The sequence below is a fragment of the Anguilla anguilla genome, chromosome 18 (genome assembly GCF_013347855.1).
Source record: "Anguilla anguilla isolate fAngAng1 chromosome 18, fAngAng1.pri, whole genome shotgun sequence".
Classification (NCBI taxonomy): Eukaryota; Metazoa; Chordata; class Actinopteri; order Anguilliformes; family Anguillidae; genus Anguilla; species Anguilla anguilla.
This window is the reverse complement of record NC_049218.1, coordinates 25,593,872-25,620,389: the sequence shown is the minus strand read 5'-3', so window position 1 is coordinate 25,620,389 and position 26,518 is coordinate 25,593,872. Positions and strand designations below refer to the sequence as shown.

At 43.8% G+C, this 26,518-nt stretch overlaps 1 protein-coding gene across 1 annotated transcript; it reads left to right on the top strand.

The window, feature by feature from the left end:
- Positions 1-451: 451 nt before the first annotated feature.
- Positions 452-25,527, top strand: LOC118218046 (rab11 family-interacting protein 2). The gene is made up of 6 exons (XM_035400416.1): positions 452-625; positions 915-1,691; positions 9,028-9,425; positions 11,570-11,933; positions 12,791-12,881; positions 17,073-25,527. The coding sequence occupies exons 2-6, from the start codon at positions 1,339-1,341 to the stop codon at positions 17,304-17,306; spliced, it is 1,440 nt and encodes a 479-aa protein (XP_035256307.1). The 5' UTR covers positions 452-625; positions 915-1,338; the 3' UTR covers positions 17,307-25,527.
- Positions 25,528-26,518: the final 991 nt, after the last annotated feature.

The window sequence follows — 26,518 nt, the reverse complement described above, 5'->3', positions numbered from 1 at the left end:
ATTAGCATATAGCTGCTTTATGTTACAGAATACCAAACGGTAGTTAGTCAGCTAGTTAGTTGCAAAAATAAATTAAAACTAACTTGCAAGATACATATTCGTAAAGAGAAAAAGGAGTAACTGCATCAGTCATTAACTTCATGTTCTGTCAAGTTTCACTAGCTAGTAGTAGCAAGCTAATTAGGCCAAAATAATACTTAGCAACATAATTACGTCTACTTCTGTAGCTGTGCCTGGCTAGGTAGCTAGCATAAACGTTGGCTCGATATTTTAATCGCCCACATCTCATTAAAAACAGCCAGTTTAGCAAGTTAACTGACTTGTTACAGCCCGTACGGACAGAACCATAAAGCACTGCAGTTGCAAAGACAAAAAATAACCTACTTCCTGAATCCCTCTGTTTCCAGGGTAACCAAGGGGTGCGAACTTTCACCGATGACTTCATCAGAATCAACATGGAGAAGTAGGAAGTGCGGCTGTTGTGTGGCATTTCACAGTGTACACAAATGATGTCCAAAATAAAATAATTTCTCTGAGAGATGGCTATTGAGACACAGTGGTACACAGCTATGTTGAAATAAAGAGATCCCTTCCTCGCATATTGACCGGGGAGAATGATTTGCAGGTAATGGAATCGACTGGAATCTGGCTTATTTTTTGCACAGTGCTGGCTAGATAGCTAGCTAAATTGTAGCTAGGTGACTAGTTGTCAGGTAGTTTACCGAATGTTGACCTGTACGCAAGGGAGCTGGAGGGTACTGTGGACCTTGTTCTTATCGGCACATGTACGGGATATGTAGTGAAATTAAACAAATTACGACATGTCAACACTATAACGTGGTTGGTAGAGTGGTATAGTTAGCAAAGAAATAATATAGCAAGCTAGCTAAAATGTCTTTTCGATTTCTTTTTAGATGACCAGCAGAATCACGAACGGTTACATCGTTAAATGGGGATGGGCCGGAGGTGGAAAACCCTGTGGTGTGACAGAACTATTTTTAAAATTCAATTTTGTTTTTTGTATGTAGCTATGTTATTGTTTGACATTTCTGTAAATCCATAAAAACAGGTTGGCTGTCATATTCAGTAGCTAAAATTACCCATATTACACGTAACAGTACCTTGTTAGCTAGCTAGTTTAAATATAACCATTGTTAAGGTTGGTAACCTACGTGGTTTATATTCCTGCATTTCTTATGGTTTGATTTTGGATGGAGACAATGGCGTACGCGAGTAAGACATACGTGTCATGCATGTAACGTCATGCTCCCTAATATATAAGTGATTTGTTTCCTATAGATAGAAAATTGATTGGCAGATTTAGGAAGTGAGGTAAACATGTTACTTGCAGAACAGTCTCAAAAATGGTTCCCCACGCATGTGCAAGCCACAGTTCTCCAGGCCAAAGACTTACAACCAAAAGGTAAAAATGGCACCAATGATGCCTACACCATCATCCAGCTGGGAAAAGAGAAGTACTCCACTTCGGTGGCTGAGAAAACACTCAACCCCGCCTGGAGAGAGGAGGCCTCTTTCGAGCTCCCCGGTCTGCTTCTGGAGGGGAACCCAGAGGTGTACGAGCTGTGTCTGACAGTGATGCACAGGTCCCTGGTGGGCATGGATAAGTTCCTGGGCCAGAGAACCATCAACCTCAACGAAATCTTTGACAACAAGGAGCGAAAGAAAACTGAGTAAGTGCTCTCTTACGAATTTTAACGCAATGATAAGATGTGATAAGGTCAGTGTTAGGTATCATAAAAATCAGAATTGGAGATGCTGAAATGTGCATACATATTCATAATAATAGAGGTAAGGAGTTTTGGTACCTCAGAGGGGGGCTTTGATTTTGGAGTTGAGATATGAAACCACTAAAAACCATCCACAGTAGCTCTCACAATCCACTATAAGCATCCATTGTAAAAGCTGTCATCATCCGTGATAACTGTCACTGTCCACAGTGACTCTCTTACAATCCAGCAGAACCACTCACTGATACAGCTTTCATTATGCATGGTGCCTCAGTCACTGTTCCCAGCACAGCCCACAGTGACATCATCCAGTGAGCCTGTCACAATTTACAGTAACTCCCACCATCAGTGGTGACTGTGGTAAGCCTGTCATGGTAGCAGCCCTGCTGTAGCGGTTATGGCAGCAGTAATCTTCTGTTCCTCTGTGTTGGATGCCCTGTTGGCACTGGGCTGGTATCCTGGTGTCACTGTGCTCTCTGCTCGATCCATTGGCTCCAGCCCTTTTCCTTTAAACCTGCGCTTGTGGTCCTGAGTGGTGGGCTTATGAGCTTTCTCTGGCACATCACAGACTGCTGATGCAGTTTGCTGTTTGCGGAGCCAATGCTGGTGATGTTATGCTCACCATGTTCTATTATGGAAGGCTCAGTGGACCCTCAGCTCTGTCTGATATAGGGCCATTGATGTGCACATTGACGCATACAGCTAGAAATGCATAATTAGTTACACCCCCCCCCCCCCCCCAAATTCTCCCCAGTGGTGTATAGGCACCTGCCATAATTAAACTCACTAAATGTGGATAATCATTCAGGCAGGTGTAGTGGGCCTTTGTGCCATCACCTAAAAATTGCCGCCTTTTTTGATTTAGTTTAACTTTTAACATCCCCCACACACTGTAGACTAGACATTACAATGGGTGCGTGTGGTCTTTGCTGTGTTTAGTCTGCAGGTGGTTATGTGTGTGTTAGGAGTCTGCTTTGAATTCTTAAGTCGAGAAGGCTAAAGCCGCCAATCTAACAGTATTACATGCGGCAAGTAGGAGCCTCAGTCATTTTCAGTGAAAAGGCAATAGGGCTAAAGTGAGCTGAGCTGAAGTACTGTATGTGGTGGACAGAATGAGATTTTCCTCTCTGCACTGTGGGAATGAATAAGAGCAGTAGGAGTAGATCTTCATGGTAAATAAATGCACGCTATGATGCAACACACAGCAACGCTCAGTTTGTTTGAAGTGGGGTCTTATAATCACTCATGATTTCCTCAAATTTAGATGATTGACATGTGCATTTTCATAATTACATGCTAAATACTAAAAGATTGAGGGCTTCTCTCTGAGAAGCCCTGGAATGTGTGCAGCATATAAACATGTATTTTATTTTCATTAATGCATTTTATGTTTGTAATATTGAGAATATGGTTTTATTCCTGTGCTTATTTTGTAGACAAAATCAATAGCAATGCGAATATTGACATCTTATACTTACTAAGAACTGTATAGGATTTCAGTAGCCATGTTTTGAGTTCAGATTGTAGTTCCTTATCAGGACCTGACTGCAGACTTGTAGTGGGTAAACTGGTCTTGTCAGAACAATTTTGAAAAAACTGTCTCAGATTTATTCTGTGGTCTTCCTGTTAACACATTCATTGGCTGACTGGCGAAAGAATGTTAAACATTCCTTCATTTAAGAACTTAGACATGCCAGTGTGTCTCGGATATCACTTTTCATGATAAAACCTACAAACAATTAAGAGGCCAGGTGTTCTTTTTTTTCAGCCGTCATTTAGGCCTAGAAGAAATTGATCTTTTTACTGTTTATTGTGTTTGTACTTTTTTTTTTTTGCTTGGAATTTGATTTCAGTACAACAGGAAATTGATAGAATTTTCTAATAGATAAAATTGAAAATTGATATGTCAGATTTTAGTGGTTAGGGGCCACCGTGGAATGACTGGCGACTATTTTTTTAACAGACATGTTAGGTATCTCACATTGACACTGGGCTTGTCTGTGACCTGTCATATTAATGTGGCTAGATTAGTTCATTTGACTTATGTTTACAGGTTGTAGGCTACTTAAGATACGTAGGTTTCATGGCATGAACAGGCCATTCGGCTCATTGTGGGTAAATTGTTGTACTTAGATGGATACATTTTGTGATTGTGGTGACGCCGGCGTGTGATGGTACAGTCCATTCTGTGGCAGAAAAATCACCACAGCGCTCTGCGAGACCTGGTGCGGAAAAAGAGAGAAGAATCCAAAAGTAGTTTCTGGATTAGAATTAGAAACAAGTCCCGCACTCGAGTGTCTGTCTGAAATTATCACGGCACAGTGTGACATGGGGAATGAAGGGAGCAAGTTTTGGGCACGGTCCACTAACAGCTCTGCTCTAACCTGTCGCGCCTGTACAGCCCCAGGCAGGTAGCACAACCGGCTGGGGAGGCGGGGGGTGCAGCCGGGACACTCCCCTGTCCCGTTAGCCACTAGCGCAGAGCTGGATTTGGAGAAGGAAAGCACGGCCTGGACACTGCTCCTGACTCACTGTCCTGTTCCTGACTCACTGTCTCATGATCTATCATGAGCTCCATCAGAGAACAGCCACTCGCTTTCCCCCCCTCCATCAGAGAACAGCCACTTGCTTTTACCCACCATCAGAGAACAGCCCCTCGCTGTTCCCTTCCAGCCCTCCATCAGAGAACAGCCGCTCGCTGTCCCTTGTTTCCATTCGTTGGCTGGGGTGACAACAAATCTGCGGTGGACTGTAATGTGTGACTAAGCCAAATGTTATATTTATGAGAAAATATTTGTTTAATGTGAAGAAGGCCTGTGTAATGATCTGGTTACAATGCAAATACATGAGTGTCGTTAAATGCAAAGTGAGTGTACATTTCTCCCTGGTGGTGTATAAACGCCTACTGCACTTAAGCACACATTGCGGTCATGTAGCAGACGCTCTTATCCAGAGTGACTTTTTACAGTGTCCATTTAACAGCTGGTTATTTACTGAAGCGATGTAAGTATCATCTCTGATGCTTGAGGGCACAATGGCTGTCTTCCACCTGGAAATTAAAACCCCTTCCTTAACCATTAGATTCCCCCCCCCCCCCACCCCAAATGTGGGTCATTGCTTCGGCAGGTATAGGGGCAGTTGTGCTCTCTTCTGAAAATGTGCTGTCTCTTTTGATTTAGCTGGCTTTGGATGTCCCATATGCAGCGGGGTGCCCATCAGCCTGGTTTATTGCTTCATTTCCTCTACGCTGGAATTTTTGGCGTACCTCGGGCCTGCTAGCCAGCCCGTCTGCGGTCGTCTCACTCGCTGTGTTTGTTTGTGCTTCTGGGCTTAGCGCTGTCATTCTCCCTCTGCTCTGAGAGCCACAGTCCCACTGCTAAAGCTAACTCACAATCCCTCTGCTAACGCTAATGCTAACCCTAACCCAAACCCACTACGCCACTGCTAAAGCTAACCCACACCCACTATCCCACTACCCCACTGCTAACACTAACTCACAATCCCTCTGCTAACGCTAATGCTAACCCTAACCCAAACTCACTACCCCACTGCTAAAGCTAACCCTCACCCACTATCCCACTACCCCACTGCTAACGCTGACCCATTATCCCACTGTTAATGCTAACGCTAACCCAGTCCCCGGCTGCTCTGAGCCGCAGTCCCACTGCTGAAGAGGAGCAGAGCTGTGACTGGCTGAGGCCTGTGTCGGAGTGCATGAGAACAACGCGACAGAAAATAAATGCATAAAAAAGATCTTTTTTTAAAGCACTTTTCTAGTGTGCCATGACGCTTCACCTTCTCTTTACTGTTTTTAACACTCATTTGGCTGGCACCCACCAGCCATTACTGTCATTTATGCAGCACAAGTACACAAGAGTATCGCACAATTTTAAGCTCAATTCACACTTCAGCTGCAGTTCCTTCTCATTTGTTTCCTCATTCCTTTAATATAAGTGTGTGATGTTAATGTGAGATGCTGTGGGTCGTAGTGGCGTGTACTTTACCTGAACAAAAATGCAATGAAAGGACCCTGCTTTACCCAGCAACTGAAAATAATATTAATAATATCTTAAAAGGCACAGAACGACAGACACAATGAAAAGGCATTGGTGTAGAAATAAAGTTTAAAAACTACATTTAAAGAGGTCAAATATACGATGGTAAAAGTGATTAAAATAAATGTAAAATTATGTAAACAAAATTGATTAAAAAGTGAAGGAAATGAAAGATAAAATAAATTTCAAAATGAGATCAAGTAATGACGTACCTATAATAAATAGATTGAAAATCTGCGAGTGTTTGCGCGTTTCTCATGGTCTCAGGCAGATGGGTTCCCCCTCTGAGTCTGGTTCTGCTCAAGGTTTCTTCCTGTTATCAGTCGGGGAGTTTTTCCTTGCCACTGTTGCCCTTACTCTTTGGGGGCCGGTTCTCTGTAAAGCTGCTTTGTGACAAAGCTCCTTTGTCTAAAGCGCTATACAAATAAAATTGATTGATTGATTGATTGATTGATTGATTGATAGATAGTTTAAGGAGCCCTTACAGAGACAGATGTATCTCCTTTAGCTTTAACGTGACTCCGGTGTGAGACCAAACGCATTCTACGGGCAGGAAGCGGTGGACGCCGCAGCGTTCCGTCGGCTGGGAGACGGGGGGGGGTGGGGCCTCCAGCTGTACGGCCTCCTTCTCAGCCGGCCCCTCTGAAGCAGACGGCCGTGGCCAGCCAGTCAGCCAGCCAGCCAGTCAGCCAGTCAGCCAGCCGGCGGGCCGGCCGGCCCGGTCTGGCCTCATGTTTAATTTATGGCAAGTTTGGCAAACAAGTTAGGAGCGCGGTGCGCACGTCTGGCGGGACACCCCAATCTCAGGTCAGAGCGCCGGGCGGGCGGCTCCATCTGAACCCCACCGCCGGCCTGAGTGTGCATATTATACAGGGGATCAGCCAGAATCCCTGGTAAGTGCGCTGGCCGGGTCACGGGCGGGGGGGATGGGGGGGGGCGGGGTGGGGCGTGTATAACGCCCCTCTCCAGCGTGTTTGCACAAGCTCTGCCTCCTTTTCGGCTGTAAATAATGCAGTTGATATGTTTTTGTTGCATGGGGGGGGGGGGCGGGCCGGCGAGGTACGTGGGGCTTTTGTTTTCCGGAGTGTTCTCTCTCTCCGGTCCAGCGCCGGGAAACGGCTGGCGGAATATTCCGGTGAAACGTGTCAGTCTGTGAACTCCGTGGATCCGCGGCGCGAGCGTTGAGACGCACCTGACTGTAGCGGTGGGCGTTGAAAGGCGTGCACTCGATCGTACATTCTTGAACCCGCACGCGTGTGCACACGCAGGGCAGGTCGAGAGGAATGGATCAGGGCTGATTCAGACGGCTGGAGCGCTTCCTGTGCTTTGTGAATAGCGGCAGTGCATTTTACTGGGATGGAATGAGCCGTTTTGTCAATGTTGGATATCGCTCACAGCGACGCATCCCATTAACATTAATGGAAGTAAATCGATCCCTAAATATGACGGCCTCTTAGGGGAAGTTCAGGATGGTGACTTTCAACAGTCTCGTTCTGAATGGTCACACCACAAGCTTATGCACTGTGAATTAATAATGCATTTATTGATTCAGGTAATTGGAATGTTGGACAGCTAGATCTGCTTTTTCCTCAGGTCTCCAACTATGAGAATAGTTTTCGCCTTTGAAAGATGCTGAGCGTGATGTGTGTTTACATCGCCCTCCATGCTAAGCAACCTTTAACTAGCGTTTGATTGGATTGGCAGCGATCCGCGTGATGATGTCATCTCCGTAGGCCCGGTCACCCAAACGCTGCTGAGCAGCTGTCCAGTGAGAGAGTTCTGTTGGGAAGAGTGCTCCATCTCTCCAGAGGCTTCCTCCCCATCGTCAGATCATTGGTGTACTGCAGCGCGCTGGGCCTGGTTTGGGATAAGGGCCTCCCTAAAGCCTGGCTGTACGAACCCCGTACCCCAGTCCCGTACCTGCGCCGGCCGTCTGTCATTAGAAGTGTTTAATCTCCCCCCTTTCGAGAACGGGCTAGCCTTTATCATTCCAGTCCTCATATCATATTCAGTTTAACAAAAGGGGGGATGTGATTGACCATAGAAAATAAATGGATTTGGGGGTGAGGGTACGGCATTAACTCCAGGGTCAAAGGCATTTAAATGCAAATGTCTCCCGGTACACAGCCCCGTATCTGCAAATCCACCTCAAACATGAAACACTAATGCAAATAGCCCCGCACGCGCCTCCAATATTTCTACAAAGAATATACATACAGACCCTAACTATTGAGGTCACGAAATCGGAATGTTTAATGGCAGCGCTGAAGACACATGGCAGATCGTTTATAACATGGTTGTGAGGATAAGAAATGAGAACATTATGCTGGAATTGAGGCTATAAACAAAAAGGGAAGCTGTAGTTTTAAAGTGTCATGCAACCCTTAAAGGATGTATATCCTAATAGTAACTATTCCAGCTGAAGGTGATAAAGCAGTGTGAGGGAACGGGTGAAGTCAGGTTAGCGACGGGATGCAGTGAGGGCTGTGGCTCGTTTCTGAACAACTCACGTTTTTTAAAATTCACGTTTTTAAATGTGGCGACAAATCGTTTTCTTCATCATCGGCGAGTCGCTCCGTCTCTGAAGGACCTGCCACAGGTTGAGTGAGGTCATGTCCTTATGCTGTTCTTTACATTACATTACATTACAGGCATTTAGCAGGCGCTCTTATCCAGAGCGACTTACACAACTTTTTTACATAGCATTTTACATTGTATCCATTTATACAGCTGGATATATACTGAAGCAATTTCGGTTAAGTACCTTGCTCAAGGGTAAAACGGCAGTGTCCTACCCGGGAATCGAACCTGCGACCTTTCGGTTACAAGTCCAGTTCCTTACCCACTGTGCTGCACTCCGTTCTCCCCATGGTCTCGGGTGTTGGTGCTCGTTCTCCTTGAGCTCTCCTGTGTTTCGTTCCTGCTCTAATGCTCTTCCGCTCTCTCTCTCTCCCCGTCGTGTGTGTGCGCGTGTGTGTGTGTGTGTGTGCGTGTGTGTGTGTTTGTGTGTGTGCGTGTGTGTGTGTGTGTGCGTGTGTGTGTGTGTGTGCGTGTGTGTGTGTGTGTGCGTGTGTGTGCGTGTGTGTGCGTGTGTGTGCGTGTGTGTGCGTGTGTGTGCGTGTGTGTGTGTTTGTGTGTGTGCGTGTGTGTGTGTGTGCGTGTGTGTGTGTGTGTGCGTGTGTGTGTGTGTGTGTTTGTGTGTGTGCGTGTGTGTGTTCTCCCAGCTGGTACGCTCTGGAGTCCCGGCCAGGGAAGAAGAAGAAGGTGCGTGGTGAGATTCAGGTGGGCGTCCAATTTGTGAGGAACAACATGACGGCCAGCATGTTCGACCTGTCGGCGCGGGACAAGCCGCGCTCCCCCTTCTCCCGGCTCAAGGACAAGGTGAAGGGGCGCAAGCACGACGGGCCGTTCTCCGACGCGTCCTCCGCCATCCTGCCCCGCTCGGCGGTCTGCGAGGCCGACGGCCTGCCCGCGGCCCCGCCCGAGGGCCGCCCGCTCAAGCCCAAGGCCGGGCGGCCGCTGCTTGCCCCCCAGAAGCTCTCCGCCGCCCACTCCATGTCCGACCTCGTCGGCCCCCACGCCCGGCCCAAGCTGGACTCCATGAACTCCATCGAGGAGAGCGGTGAGACGCCCGTCCCTGCTGACGCGTTTACAGCATAAAACAACAAATGTGAAATTGCTCTTTGTTCTGAATGCTTTTCCCTATAAGAATGGGTTTGCCTTTGAAAGAGCCTTAGCGTCATGTGCGTTTACATCACCGTCTTTGCCTAGCTTCTTCATGATGATGTCATCTCTGCAGGCCTGGTCACCCAAACCCACTGTTTCATTTTTCCAGAGGCTAACTTACCGTCCTCTGAGATCCTTCACCAAATGTGAAATTACGTCCAGATAACGTCCGTGGTGTACTGGACATTTTTAAAAAAATGGGATGAATTAATTTTTCCTAATTAATTTCCGTATGAATACTAAACCACAGCCCAAGCCAGAGCATTCCCTCTGGCCCGAACTCACGCCTGGCCTGTGCATCACGCACTGTGACCAGCAGCCTCAGAGTGATGTTCTGTCGATGATGATTTGGCTGGCAGAACCTCCCTGGCCAACCTTCTCAACATGCGTCACAGGGGCAATCTGTAGCTTGCTTTATTTGGGTCCTCAACTTACAACTTTGAGAGATGAGGACCCGAGGAATATATTTATTAACAGACCATCATCAGATTGTCAAGGGAAACCAGTTGGAAGGGCGGGGGGTGGGGGGGGTTCCATCTTTTACTCATTCCCAAACTCAGATAGAGGGGTGGTCTCATGTCTCATACAGGTGTGGCTTATTTTCACATTTATTATTTCACTGCTTGTGTAAACCATAATTAAAATGAGAAACCTGCAAAATAGCAGTACTGACTGTTTAATAGAATACTGCTCCAGGTATGACATAGGAGGTGAGTGACTCCATCATTATACAGACAGGGATTTGTGGCTGAGCATTTTTGGAATAATTGATAATGTTTTTTATAGTAATTGTTGAGACTCTTTGAAATCGTAGAATAAGGCTCTCGCAGCGCTCATATTGTGTTATGCTGGTATGATCACGTGACCCCCACCCCCCTGCTCTGGGTCTTTAAATTCACAGAAATCCTTGAATAAATAGGTCTTTGAAACCAAAATTAATACACTGAGGAATTTCATTTCTGTATCAGTATTAGGCTGCTGTGACCTAAATTCTCTGTCACAGTCATGTCAGCAGGAACATTTATTGTTAAACACACACACACTCAAACACACACACACACAAACTCAAACTCACACACACACACACACACACACACACACACACACACAAATTCACACATACACACACACACACACACACACACTGAAACTCACACACACACACACACACACATACACACACACACATCGGTGGTTGCAGTCCTGTAGCTCTATGGAAAGTCAGACAGTAAGGATCTGGCTTCATATCAGTGCAACGTGAGGCAGCTGAAGTTCTGTCACTGGCACCGATCTGCATCAGTACATCAGCACACACAGGAGGAGCATTGCTCATTCTGTTTAACTCGTCTCATACCAGTAAGCAGATTTCAGAGCTGATCGATATGGAAGCTACGGGGCTGATATGAATAAGTGATGTTTGGCTGGCTACATTGACTCATGCAAATGCTGATACCTCTGTTTTCGATTACGGCACGAATGCGAATGCCATCCAGGCTTCCACATACATGCTGTAGAAGACGTTGATGAGCACAGACATTCAATTATTTAAAAAAAAATTATTTGTAGAACAAAATATATTTTTTTAAATGCTTGATTTTTTAAATTATTTTATTGTTACTTCAGTGTACTGTGATTAGGCTACTTTTTGATTATGATTTTGTGACTTCATCAACTGCATCAGCGGTGCATCAAATGCATAAGACGTAATCCTAACATACTTGCAAATACCCATAAGCTTGTTTTAAGCCATCAGGCAATAAAGATATGGGCCCAATATTATTATTGTGTCCTAGTAGATTTGGCTGCGTTGCAATGATTCCCAAGTCACATGTATTTACATGACCACTAGTATGTGGAAAGCTGAAACAGGAGGATAGGTTGGACTCCAGGAAACAGGATTTATGGAGGTAGGTTTTTAGGAAAAGGAGGAAGGAAGTGACATGGAGGAAATCCTTAGAGCAGGAAGCTGATGAAGTGGCCCATGAGCCGGGAGCCATGCAGCTGGAGCCTTAAAGGAGCTTCGTTCCTCTCTCCTCTCAGGTAACGCCCCGTCCCCTCACCGAAGGTCCCAGAGCGAGGTCCCGGGCCCGGGGTGCGAGGACCGCGGCGAGGCCCCAGGCGACCCGTTCGCCGACGTCAGCGACGCCCTGCCGCAGAAGTACGCCACCATGCCGCGGAACCGCAATCCCTTCCACGCCGAGCCGCCCCTGGCCTGGGAGCGCCCCGAGAAGAAGGAGAAGAAGGAGAAGGTCAGCCTGCTGGAGCGCGTGACCGGGAAGAAGGACGGGAAGAAGATCAGCAACGGGAACCGCTCTGGAAGCTCGGGGGACCTGCGCTCTCCAAACCCGTTCAGTAGCGAGGGAGCGACCGACACCAACCCCTTCAACCCAAACTACAAACTCAGGTATATCACCAACCCCTTCTACCCAAACCACAAACTCAGGTATATCACCAAGCCCTTCTACCCAAACTACAAACTCAGGTATATCACCAACCCCTTCAACCCAAACTACAAACTCAGGTATATCACCAACCCCTTCAACCCAAACTACAAACTCAGGTATATCACCAACCCCTTCAACCCAAATTACAAACTTTGATACATCACAATCCCCTTCAGACCAAACTGCAAACTCAGCTACATCACTTCCTTGAACTCAGACGGCAGACTTAGGTACTGTATATCACCAACCCCTTCAGCCCAGACTACAAACCCAAACTATGCCGTTCTCACTGAATGTGACAAGTAATTTAATTATCGTTTTGGGGACATTGAAACTATGTTCAGTTATTTACACAAGGTGCTCAAACCTTATGGTGGCCGTTATTAAAACAATTAAAACAATCTTTAACATATTTGATAAGAAAAGGGACATTATTGCCACAACCAAAAATATAATTTTGGGATGTTTCTGGTGGTGATATGCTCCAAATAACTGCAAAAGAAATGTTATGTAAAGACATACATAGTAAAATTTAAAATAACAATAAAGTCTGAGCTTGTTTTATTCATTTTTGAAAACAAAAGTATTATTATTATTATAATTATTTTATTTTATTTTACCAAGAGCAACATACCGATTGATTAGTCCCTTTAAAAATGGAATCCATTGTCCATCTCTGTCTGAAAATAAGCTTTTCCCTCTATTCTATGTGACATCAAATCTTTCCTCCTGTCGTGTGATCCGTAATGGGTGTTTAGGTACAGTGTGAGATTTCTACATCTTGGCTTGTGACTGGTACTTTTTTTTCACCTTTTAGCGGTAATTTGCGAAAGCCCGCAAGCAAGGAGGATGTCAGCGGGGTGCGACACACGTCCCCGCACCGGGAGGAGGGCCAGAGCCGCACAAACGTAAGGCTGCTCGACGATGACCGCGCCTTGACCTTGAAAACACACTCAAGGTCATGATACTTCTCAAGGAAGGGCTCTATGGTCAAATCCTTAAATTTTTGCCTTAATGACAGACAATTAATTTAATAATTTTATTTTTGAAAATCAAACGTTCAAATTACATTTGTTACAGTAGAATAAATGATCACAGAGCACTTTCCATAAGTAGTGATTTATGGGAGTAAAGGCTTCCTGTGTCGTGACAGAAGCAGTATTAGAGTTCAGATTGAAAATATTTAAAGGGCTCCAGTAAAATCACTGGTTAGTTTCAGATTTCCACATTGATTTTCCTGAAAACAACGGAAGCTTTAGAATTTTTTGACTGTGTTGGTAACTAAAGTAATTGAGGATGTACACAGTCAAGATGAAAGGCTTCTGTTAAGGGTTTTGTGTGTGTAAGAGATCTTTTTGAAGAGAGGATATTTGACTGTGAGATGCTTAACCATCTAAATGCTATTTACGAAAGCAAACAGCACAATGTAAAATAATTATTTATTTTGCGCAGCGCTGTCAAAAAAATAGCCCAAGTAAACACATAGCGCTAATTAAATGTGTTTTGACTGATGCAACGAAATGCCTTTTTACATCCACAAAAAAGTTTGCCGAAAGAGGCCTTTTTTAATCTTTGAAACGAGGCAGAAAGCTTCTCGAAAACACCACCAACTTTTAATTGGGCAATTTCTCGGTCTCGTTAGACATCCCAATCATTGCGGAGATTTCTGCAGTCATATCATCTTTGACACCCTGTTATAAGAGTGCCATTTATCTAATTAACAGCTGAAAACAATGGCCATCATTCCTGATCTGCTCATAATTGTAGACTGTGTGAAGTTATTAGTCTGGTCCTTCCAGGTCACAGGATTTATTATATTGTACTTGTGTAATAATTGGAGCGAGCCAAAGAAATGTAACGTGTAAATTGCCTTACTTAAGGTTTTAAAAGTACAAAAATGAATTTTTTTTCCACCTTCATTATGTCAGAACATTACCAGTCTTTAATGTTTCAGAAAGAGAGCTTTGCCGAAGGTGTTTCTTTTTTCCGCTGTTAGTTTAAGTTCAAGTTAATTACCGTTCCCGCCCGATCGCACTAAGAGCCGAGATGGAGGCCCTGATTAAAGCGACGGAGACGATAATGGCGTTTTTTTTTTTCCCTTTTTCCCCGCCTGTCGGGCGGCCCGACGGGTCACGGCGGTGCGCTCGCCGCGTCCGCGCCCTGACATCTGTTCCCGCCGCGCGGGGTAGCGGCGGCCGGGCCCCCCGAAGGAAAAGCCGCCGCGACCGCGCGGTTCTGAGGCTCTAATTAAGCGGCAGACGGGGGCCGAGGGAGAGAGATGTGAACAGAGCCGGTCTAATGTTCCCAGAGCAAAGTTCCTCATTAGAGCGGGTAATGAGACAAGTGGAGATGCCAAGTGCCTCCTCTTATCTGACCAGCCCTCCCGCTCCGACTGTATTACTGTTGCACGGACCTCGACTGCAGAAGAAAAATAATAATAATAATCACGATAATAATAATCGCCAACTCTGCACTGGTTCATGGTCATGCATCCAGATGCCTCTTCGTACGCGCGGTAAATTAAAGTGCGCGAACGTGTGTGTGTGTGTATCCTTCACAAAGTTTTTTTTTTTTTTTGTCATCATTTTAAATTATTCTTACTTCATGGTCTTGGGGCTGGAGACTTTGGCCCAGCTCTGCTGAACTGGGGAAAGCGCTTCGTTTTCTGTGGAGCAGTAGCCGCGGGTTAGCGTTAGCCGCGGACTGGCGCACGCGGATCCGGCCCCGCGCCGCTTTACCTCACCCGCGTTTGGGCCGAGCCGGGCGAGGGCACGCTGGGGCACCGCCACATCGACCGCCGCGAGCCCAGGCCTCGCCGCGGAACCCTCCGGGCGGCTCCGGCCGCACCCTGCCCTCCATGACCCCGGCGGCTCAAACGGGTTCTCATGAGATACCGCAAACCTCCCCGAAGTGGAGCCGTGTTACGCGGAGCCGTCACCTGTTTATGCTTTGTTTTGTTTTTCCGTTTAGCGATTCTGCATAGCAAAGATTACGCTCTGCTGATAAATCGAAAGCGCTGATGTCAACCTTCACCTACTGTCCAAGGTGAACGGCAGTGGAGCAGGGTGGGTAGGAACGGGGCTGATAAGCGGAGGTCTTTTTTTGGGGGGGGGGGGTGGGCTGGGGCAGCTGGCAGTAGCTGTGCCCTCTCATTAAAGTGGATAAGAGGTCCTCTCGGCCTTCATTATGACCGCACCACGGCTCCCTTCAGGTGGAGCACCGCCGCCAGCTGCCCCTCGCTATCGCTAACGCACTTTTTGTTTTGTTTTCTTCCTTTTTTTAATCAGTTTTGTAAGGAAAAGTGGACTCATCTTTTCCCCTGGGAAAGACCGAAATGGTTGCCCAATCCCCCCCTCGTTTTTCCCGAGTGGAGAGAGAGAAAAATGCGCTACGTTTATATGCACTTTTTTGCGCAGAACGTTTATTCATCGTGTTATTAAAATTTGATTTCGAATGCCGAAAATATTAATCCCTAATTGAACGCATTATGAGCAGCAGGAGTCAGGAACCTGAATCTGACGCTTATGCCTCCCTAAATCCCTCCATCCAGTAAAATGAGTGAGTGAATGTTTGTTACGCAGATGAGTATGAAAGAGCTGCACTTTTATATCCCCACCTGTTGTAGCATACATGCCATTCTTGCTAATAGTCTAGAAATGCATACAGTCAAGCCAGCTTTATGAATGGCTCAGAGAATTAGCAATAAGTTGCTACTAGTATATTCTTATATATCAGGTATTTAAGTAATATTAACAATATGTCGAATGTTTACTTTTTGTAATCTTGTATATGTAATGTTAGCATCTTTTAAATACTTGATTCTGAATATTTTTGTTCGCACTCATTTCACGGGGAATTATTTAATGTTCCGTTTCACGTTCGTAGTGATAAATACCTGTTTTCTTTTAGCGTAAACACCGTCGCTCTGTGAAATTCTCATCGCCGTAAATAGCGGACTGCCAACGAAGCCGCGCGTCGTCTTCGCCGGGGGGTAATTAAAAGCATTAGACGCCGCCGAAGAAAAAGATCAAGCATTTTCAACGTTTTGACAAACCTGCGGAAAAGCGTTTTGATCAAAACAAAACTAATTACCGAGGATGTCATCGGGGTCCCGCAAAGGGCGGCCAATGATTCCAGAGGACTAACATGCAAACATATCCAGCGGTAATTAGATCATTAACACATAAAACAGTGTGCCGACACCTCTAATTAGTCTAAAAAAGTCCATGAAAGAGCAAGGCGCTCCGCTCGACGATCGCTCCGTACGAGCAGACCTGGGCAGCTGCGGAACGTTGGTGGTGTTTACCTTGTAGCTGCAGGTACTGCTTTATATTTTACTTTCGCTTTCAGTGTACCGGTGCATGTCGTCATAATCATTATCCACTTGAGTTTGGATAATTTATGCCGCTGATTCTTTTGCCGTTGTTTGTACCAGCCCTAATATTAATAATCCTAGTGCTGATTCGAGGCACTCAACGTTCTGTGCATTTAGGGGTTTCGGTGATGGTGTGAAAAATATACGTGTTCTATTTTCACATTACGCAGATATATCGGATATATGCTATTTGAGGAGAGAAAACGAAAAACATTACTTGATGAAAATAGTGTGTAGCTTAAAACATTCATACACACTTCCTCAACAGACCTACACCACACATACCTTCTGCTGACACTAGTCATGGTTTTTCTTACTGATTCCACACATACTGCTAAAGAAGCCACATTATTGCGAAATGACAAGGTGAAAAACACAGTGACAAGTTATGTGGGGAAAAAATATGTATGAATCATGTGGGAAACATTTCATTTCAGTTTCATTTCTGGGAAACGTATGGGTGTCTTGAAATTTGGGGTCATTTTCATCTCAATAATTTGGTATCAGTTCAGTTTTTTAAATTACATTTAAAACATTTTTGTTGAGATGGAGCACTTTTAAAGGTGATTGAACTCAGCTGAATGGAAGCCGTTAAGGATACTGAGGTGCTATTGTAACCGCATGTATTCTCTGGCTGGCTGCTGCTGGGGAGGGACTTTAGGCATGACAGAGTTTGGACAGAGCGAGCTGACACGATGGCGTGGGTGTGGCTTGTGTCCGACAGGAAGCGCAGCAGGTGGGCGTGGCCGACGTGGCCTCCTACAGCAGCCTGTCCTTCAAGGAGGTGGTGCAGGAGCTCATCAAGCAGAAGGAAGTGGTGAAGAAGAAGGACGCCCATATAAGGGAGCTGGAGGACTACATCGACGACCTTCTGGTCCGAGTGATGGAGGAGACGCCCAGCATCCTGAGGAAGCCCTACGAGCCCAAGAAGAAAGCCGGAAAGTTCTCCAAGAAGTAGCGGGCCCGGGCCGGGAGCCCCGCTCTCAAATGGGTCACGGTGGACCCTTCCCTCTGACCCCTTTGGCTGCATTGTGGGTAACCGACTAAAAGGCGGGAAATGAGACCACTGAACGAGTCGCTGAATTTGGTGAAAGGCACAACTGCCGACTGTAGGCCTGTGGAGCTGTGAAACGGTACAGCGGCGAGTCTCAGTCAGCCCAGCTCAGATCCCGTTAGAGGATGGAGGTGGGGTAGTACACCGACGCCATTTTTTCCTATCCCCAGCGCAGAAGTCACTGGAACCCCGTCGTGTTCTGAACGCGTTAGCGGATTAGCAGATGAAAAGCACAGCTAATTGCAGTACCCCGCTACAAATCGCTACGATTCAGCCGTGCTCCACCTGTGAGTCTTCTATAAAAAACCGTTGTGTTAATCATTTGCCATCAATAAGTGGGTGAAAAACAATCCAGTCTTTAAAATCCAGTCATTCCTCAGAACTGTAGGGATGTGTGTTGGGGATGCCCATATTGCCAAGTTTTTCGCACCCGGTCTCCACCTGCTTTCGGCTGTTACTCCACCCATTTCTGTCTGTTACTCCACCCCTTTCTGGCTGTTACCCCACCCATTTCTGGCTGTCACCCCACCTTTTTAATTGTTGCGTGCGATTAAGTGCACAAAAGGAAATGAGTTGAAGAATAATTTGACTTCAGGCGCAGGTTTTCCCCTTTCTTCCCCCACACTTGGAAATTTCCATACTAAAATGAGGCCTTTGAAATGCCACTGCCACACACATGTGCTAATGTGATAAAGGCTGTTTAAACATCAACATAAGCCCCGGCAGCTGGTGGAGGGATTGTGTGTGTGTGTGTGTGTGTGTGTGTGTGTGTGTGTGTGTGCCCGCGCGGGTGTGTGTGTGTGTGTGTGTGTGTGTGTGTGTGTGTGTGCGCCACATCACATCACAGTCACACTAGGAATATTAGGTCCTGTTTCGCTGATATGTTTGCTGGGTATTCAAGTGCTGGTTTTTGTTAAACGCCATTGTAAATTTCCGCAGTCAGGCTTTGTTACACAGTTGGGTGAGTGTAGCCTCTGCTTGTGTATGCCTGGCCGCTATTGCACAAACCCTTTACGGCTCTTCCCATCCAATCACATTCCCCTGTGCCTCTAGGCTCCACCCACCGGGAGAGTACACTTGCGGTGACACCTGGGCCGTGTCCGAAACAGCCTCCTAACTACTGTGTCCTCAAAATATGTGCTGTCTACTAAACATACCGCCTATTGTTTAGTGCATATTTTTTAGGATGCGATGGGCAATGTGCGAAAAATATCCTCCGTACTGTATTCCAGCAGTACAGCGGAAGTATCGTTAGACATCCCGCCCTTGTAGTATATAGGCCCCGCCTCTTCCTCTCTGATTGATGGGACCTGAAGATGGTTCCGCCTCTTTATCTCTATGGGACATCCTCCTAAAAAATATGGTTTATTTCCTGAAAAGTGTTCTCCAAAATAAACTCAGCAAAATCCCGGAAATTAATATATCATCAGGGGATTTTAAGTACACTACATTTGGAGAAAATTTTGCCTACTTTTTCATCCAGTGTACTCAACTTTTATACTCAATAGTAGGCAAGTGAACTGTTCTGGACAGGGCCCAGGAGAGATATTGCAGTGGTCTGGGCATCTTGGAGACTGCTTGGCGAAGCCGTGGTAAATCCCGCTATAACGATGAGTGCTGTAAAACAGCACAGTGGTACAATTCAAATGTTTACTTTTTAAATACAGCTTTTAAAATAATGTTTACTTCTGAAACATATACATATGTGTTTGGTTTGAAAGTGTTACATGACATCTTGGGAGAGTTAGTAACAATTTATTTTTATTTTTATTTTACACACTTGTTTGGTTTGGTTGGTTCACACTAAGGGACCGTGGCAAACTGTCAGTGACACCTTGCTGTGTACTCAAGTAAACCTTCCTTATCCTGCACACAGGTACACTATAGTATGCAGGCAAAGGAGATCTGCTCTGGTTTACTGTTGACGAATGCCATTGGGTCTGTATGGGCTTGGGGGTGAAAAGTCATCAGTGGTCATGAGTATGCTTTCACCTGGCTTTTAAGGAATTCTGGGTCCAGTCTGGTCTAACCTTTTAGTTTTCCTTGAGTAATTTTGAGGCAGGGCATATTTTAAAAATACCAACCCTTTCAGAATGCCTGTATACATTTTAATGTAAAATTGAGGAAACTGACAAACAGTAGCTAAACATTTGTGTACTAGAATGACATGGTACAAAATGCAATAGAGAAAGCTAAATATTGGTATTTTTATTTCAATTTGTTTTATTTGTTTTTTTAATTATTTTTATTTCAGAAATTCAGTTTTCTGATATGATTCCGATTCTTGACTTTAAGATATGGTAAACTTTACTGGTTAAACAGATTTTAGATTGAGTTTGTAATTTTACAAGTCATCTTTTGTATATTTTTGGGGTCTTGCTTATAGATAAATCAAAGAGACAAGAGGGTACATAAGCATCTGACATTTTCTGAAATGGATGTTAATATAATAATTGCAGAAAAAAACTGAAAGAAAAAAATAGGTACTTACTTTCAAACTTACAGGCTGACGGATATGTTTACTCTAATAATTTTATTTTGAAGATATGACTACCTTTCGATGGAAGAAATGTTACTGTTGAACAGCAGTGTTCTTAATGGTTACGCAAAGAATTCATTCTGTTGGTTTTAACCGCCATTTATGTTGTTACTGTATATAGCATTACCAGTCACAATAGAAATCAGTTTATAGATCGGTCTACATTGAGCAGTGGTAGTATGTGCTGCCCATAAGTGTTGAGCCAGCAGGATCAAATAGCAGGCCGTGTGTTAAATACTGTAAGAATGGATGAGCTGTCCTCCCATCGTGATTAGCTTTTAGATTTAGCATGCTGGATTCATTCACACCCATTCTGTGCCGCATGTCACTTAAATGGCAGTATGAAAAAACACACACATTTTACAGACTACAGACAGCCTCCTGATATGATTACAGACGGTCTGTGGATATATTGCAGACAGTATGCGTGTCTGCTTTGATTGCAGACATTTTCAGTATCTGTTATGCGCAAAATGTTTGAGTTGTTGGAGAGGTGTACATTTATTTTTACTTTTCCATTTATAAATGCAAAGTTTGGCTTATATCCTTATTTTGTATAATGCCCCCTATTGTCAGGTTGTCACATGGTGCTTCACAATGCATTTTCCAGAAACCCGTCCCACCCCCTCACCCCTGAAAGTGAATGGGGAATGGTCACCTGGCCTCGAACCTGTACACACACTTACTAACCCCTGCTATTAGCTATCTTTGTTACATTTACACTGCATTATTTAGGATGATATTATTTTGTGATTTTCTTGTGTGATTTTTTGGAAACAGTCATTAGCTGTTACAGGGTTGTCGTCTTATTTCAGGGTAAAAATATCACCTTTAATTTCAGCTCTTATTTTGAGTCTAGAGCATGAGCAGGAACAGAAGGGGGTGAAAATATATGAAAAGTAGGTTTCTTGCACACATAGGTGAAGAATAAGAATGTAGGTTGTGATGATAACCTACGTGTTTTGGAAAGATGCTTTCATCCGGCTCACACATAGAAGTAAGCTACTTCTTTTATCCAAACAATAAAATTAGGAAAATGTTTTAAACAGCCAATTTTTAAAGATGTTACAGACCATGATCCAACAGGATACCTTTTTAGAAAATATACTTTGAAGGTTATGAATCCAGAAAGTCTCCTTTCATTTTACAAATGGTCCATGTCACCCCTGACGAAGGCATCTTGCCGAAATGCTTTTGGTTTCATATCCAAAATCCTCATTGTTATTCTTCACCCAACTGTGTGAGAGATCATCTCTTTCTGTACTTTTATCCACCTTTCCTAGCACCTTTCCTTAGCACAGTGTAAATTCTCCCAGTACTCCACGACTGGAGTTATGGAGTACTGGGTCATGTGACTGCTTTCACATCGCAGGTACAGATAGGATTAGGAAAGTTTTCGAGCAGGACCCCACGTTTCCCATCTCCGAAGCCTTTAGGAAGCGTGGTTGTTTCCACGCTAAGAGGATCATTTCCAGTAAGAACCTGGAATATCCAATTACCACCATCATCAGATTTATTTCTGTTGAAACCGATGCAAAAGCTGTGTTTTCTCTGGCCCGGCGCTGACCCAGGATGTGAAATTATACTGCTTGACTGAGTGAAATTGCCAAATTGCCAGTATGAAAGTCTGTACAGTACTAGGCAATTTACTGTTCACATTCTTAGTTCTGAGTATGAGAGCTTTTGAACAATTAAGTCTGGTGTGTTTGGCAGGTCTAGCCGTTTAAACTTCTCGGTTTATTATTTAAAGAATTTCCCCAATGCATATCAGATTTGCCGAGGTCGGAGGTCTTCCACGAGAGAAGAAAGGGTTTAATATTCATGTGAATGTTCAGTTTTTACTGCAAATATGTTTTCTCCTTCATATGCAGTTGACTATGCATATCGGTACGTTGTTGTTGTTGTTATTTTTGTTGTGCTGTGTACATGACTGTTGTACGGAAATTCGAAGAACAGGCGAAGGCAACAGATGCCGATGTTGACATTTGTGACAATCAAGATGCTTAATTTATCGGTTATTAGCACGAAATAATCACAGAGTCTTCTGTCTCTGGTTAAACGAGTATTTATTCTTTTTTTTTTATTCTAGTCAAATCTATTCCAAATTTAAAAAAAAAAACATGAAAGTCAAAGGCAGCCATGTCTGAAAAAGCGTTTTCTCACATTGTTTGTGTCGTGCAGAGGTATAATTGCACGGTCAATATAGAAAACAAGAGGGAAAAAAAACTGCGTATTTCCAGCTGTACTGCAAAAGGGCAGTCCTTCGTTAACCGTGGAAAAAAACAACAAAAAAAAAACGTGCTTGATTGTCACAGATGGTCCGCACTAAATATGCTGCACTCTACGTGTGTTTATACTGTTAGAAATCCAATTATATGTCAGCTTGCTTTGTTTGTACAAATGCAATAATAACCCTAATTATGTCCTTCTACTCTGCCAATTGATCTTGAGTAATGCCAAACTGATCCATGAATAAATCCCCGTAAAAAAAAGAATGCAGGTCAGAGAAGGAGTGTTTGAGTAAAAGGGCTTAACTCCTACACTGCACATTTTGAATGATGAGTATTGCATAATTATATATATATATATATATATATATATATATATATATATATATATATATACACATATGTGTATGTGCATATTTTTTCCTGTTTTTATTTTTATTTTGTTTTAAAGGTATTGACCATGAAATATTGTCTCTTTGGAGTCTTGCCACTCTTGAGTTTCTTTTCGAAGCCGGCTTAAACTGTGGCTCCGTTCTTTATTTTCAAACTTGAAAAGCGCACCACTGTGTTCTTGACGATGCGTGCCCACCCTAATGAGGAGTAATGGTAAATAATGAAGATGGCTTTTGGATCAGTTTCAGAGAGGGAAAAAAAAAAGAGATGAGTACACTGTATTTTGCGTGCATGATTGTATCTGCTCATATGCGTGAATGTGTGCATGTGCTGTTCAGTGTATGTGCATGCCTTTTTTTTTGCACACGTGCACATCCATGTGTCTTCCTGCGTACCTATGTGCTTCATTGTGTGTGCATGCGTGCATTTGTGCGTGTGTACGTGTGAATAGTTTGAAGCGGACGGAAACCTTTGTAAACAAAATCACAGCTCCCTAACGGTAACCCTACGAATACTGACGTAGTTTACACTAACAACTCATCTTTTTTTTTTTTTTTTTTTTGTAAATACATTATTTAATTTCACCAGTATATCTGGAAACATATGATATGCATAAAAGGATGTGGACAAATGTATGTAATGTGCAGTTATAAAAAATTTTTAAAAGACAGAATAGAAAGAAAGTTTTCTTATTTCAGATTAAAAAGTGCCAAATGAAATAATTTAATATTTCTTGATTGTAACTCTCCTCTACTATGGCTGTGTGCTGCTTTTTAAAAACAGTATAAATGCATAAAAACTAACAGAATGTGGTTTGTCAAAGCAGCAGTCTGCTAAGCAGCATATAACGCCTAAAACATATGATCTACTGAATCTTTATGTTTATCAGGAAATACAGTGAAAGCTACTTTGTCAAAGGTGGTTTGCCTATGTAATGTAATGCCTATGATGTAGGCCTATTACTGTGGACCGGGAAATATTATACCACAATATTCACGTTTTTGAGGAAAGTTTATGTGGAGAAACCAAAAAGAATATGATACTAAATACCTGCAAACAATAATTTAAAAAAAAATACCGGAGATATGTCCCTGATGCTTTGAGGTTAACGGCCAAGCAGCTGTTTGTTTACCGGAGGTCTTTAGCAGCCTGACGCTTGTTGCTAAGGACACTCCAGACGAGCTGTAAAGAAGATGGTGCAAATTCGACGCAGTGAAGCAGGGCTATCTCTGAGGTAACTGTGGTGATTACACCCTTGAGGTCGTAGCACGGCGGGAAGGGTTTGTGCCCAACACTGAACCGCCACCTGTTGCTCCTTATGGTCCCGTATCCAGAAATGTCTCATAATTTGTCTCACTGTATCTCCACACAACCTTCCATTAGTTCAACAACCATGAATACCATTTTTTGCTGCTGCATATAAACACTATCAGCAACAGGTGATTAAATGTACCATGCATTGCCATTAAGTTTGTTGAAATCTAGAAAGTAGATTCCAAATAGATTTCATTCCCTAATTAGATTTTTCAGGATTTGGTGTTATGAATATTAATTGCCTTTTTGTTTGGTTTTAATTTTTTTCATGGGAAAGTTTTTTTCTTTCTGTATTATCAAAAGGTTTTGTGCATTACACCTTTATAAACAATGTAATTTAAAATGAAACACTAGGTCAGTTGTGCTGTATCTTCACTTGAATGACCACACCCACTCGCCAACCACACAAGGAAACAGAAAAATTTGGTACACAGATGCTAAGTCTGTTTAAGGTAGAGAGAAACAAAATAGTTATGAAGGAGTGTTATGAATTATGAATTATACACATTAAAATCTCTAGCCAAAGAATTATACTGCAAGTAAGCCTTCCTGGTTTATATGCAATCACACCACAATGTGTAGTTTTGCTTTTATTACAAATATCTGGCTCATAAATGTCAAAAAAATCCATATTATTTATACAAATAACTGTTGTTTTTACTCATAATTGTTTATCCGTTTCTGTTTAGTGAACCGTTTTGTGTATGTGCCACAGTGATTGGCTAAAGCAAGAGTCACATGTTTATTCTGAATGTCATGGCCCACAGTTACCTCTCCACCATTTTACCAGCATCCACAAAGAGTCATGTGACTAACATTGTACTATTCACCATGTGCTGACATGTGCCTGTCCTGTAAAAGGGCTTGAGCCATTTCTGACTTTCCACGCGCACGCGCACACGCACAATAACCTCCCGCATGCACACACACGCGCGCACACACACACACACACACAGATACGCGCACACACAGATGCTCACACTATCCACATTTTCACTGAACTGTATCTTCAATATTATTTTGCTTTGACTACACTGAACTGCAGAGTTCTTACAAATGGATCAACTTTGTTGTGACATCCACAGCTAGTGATCAGCTCTTGTGTACACAACCAAAAAAAAGTCATGAATGTACAAATTTAGCTTCTTAAAAAAAAAAAAATAGACCAAAAGTGGGATTTTTTTACTGACCCTGTTCTCTACAAAAAGAATGTGCTCAATAAGTGCTGTTTCTTTGTCTGTCGTGTTCTGTATGTTACTCCCAAAATGCTTCTATAATGCACTGGCAAATCGAGCACTCGTTGCTATCCACACATGTTGCTGTACGTATGTTTGCTGTAAGATGGGGGTTTGGGGGGGTAATTAAGGAACTGATGTGATATAATTAAAAACATTCTGCATTTATCCTCTTCATTTGTGTTAAGTTGAAAAAAGGTCCAGAATGTAAACCTTCTCAGAACCTTTGAAGTTGGCATGCAGCATGAATGCGCTTTTCTCTGATTGGTGCCCAGAGCGTGCTTCAGGAGGGGACTGACCAATGAGGGCTTCACTTTCTCAACCGTATTTAGGTGCGGGTCACGTAATAATTCTGAGCCGACACTGATACTGTTCCACGGTTGTACTTTTCCTTTAAATAAAACACTGTAAAGCACTATTGCCTTAATACTTTTTTTTTACATTTCCGTCTCTTTGTCTTTCAAGCATTTTTCAAATCAGACTTTTTCTCCCCCAGTGTGACGATGAGGCTCCCAACGAAATCCACATTTCCTGCGGCACCTTAAATGGAACAACTTATGTCCTTATTCTGTATTTTTTGTTATGACACAAGTCGTTTTTGTAATGTAATACATACAGTGCAATATAGTTCATACTTTGGACTAAATATATATATATATATATATATATATATATGTGTAATGCAGTTATAACCATTTAAAGTTTTAACAGACAATTAAACTTTTTAAGAGTTGAGAGGACATGTTGTGCCCATAGTTTTTGCTGAATTTGTTAGTCCCCCCCTCCCCCCTCCCGCCCCTCCTCAGTGTACTTTGCCGCTGTAACTATGACACTGTGTTTGTGGGGGGGAAAAATGCCTCTCCTGCCGTTTTTTTTTTTTCTGGGGGGGGGGGGCGGATTGTTTGAGATAAATTCCCATGCCTCCTCCTGCAAAGGGAACGCCGTCTTCGCATAATTGCCGGTGACAAGGCCGCTCGTTAAATTCCACTTAATTCCCTTCTGTGTAAGGAGTGTGTGTGTGAAAGCTTTCAGGACAAGCAGCACTTGTGCTGTTTACCGTCTCCTGCTTTTGTACGGGGGTATCGCTCTACATCTTCAAATAACAGGTTAAAACAAGACCCCCCCCCCCCCCCCCCTCCTCATCCCCCTCCCCCCCTCGCCGTGCTCATCAGAAAACACTGGCCCAAACGAGACACATCTTCCAGGCCTCTCTCCCGCTGAAAGGACGCTTGCTCTCTGGTTCTGAATGAGAGTGCGCAGTCCTGGGTTTGAGCTGAATTCTGCTAGTGACGGCATTTCCCGCTCTTTTGTGGGACAGGGGGCGGAGTCCTGCCCTTCCTCCAGCTCCAGGTACATTGGAGCATCCGAGCCTCCTGCCTCTTGGGCTGCATTAGAGCTGGGCTGCTC

What these genes read in the sequence shown, in the direction of transcription:
- LOC118218046 (XM_035400416.1), top strand. Translation starts at nt 1,339, where the DNA reads ATGTTACTTGCAGAACAGTCTCAAAAATGGTTCCCCACGCATGTGCAA. An exon ending in GAACTCCATCGAGGAGAGCG is followed by an intron (nt 9,426 to 11,569) that starts GTGAGACGCCCG and finishes CTCTCCTCTCAG; the next exon opens with GTAACGCCCCGTCCCCTCAC. An exon ending in AGGGCCAGAGCCGCACAAAC is followed by an intron (nt 12,882 to 17,072) that starts GTAAGGCTGCTC and finishes TGTGTCCGACAG; the next exon opens with GAAGCGCAGCAGGTGGGCGT.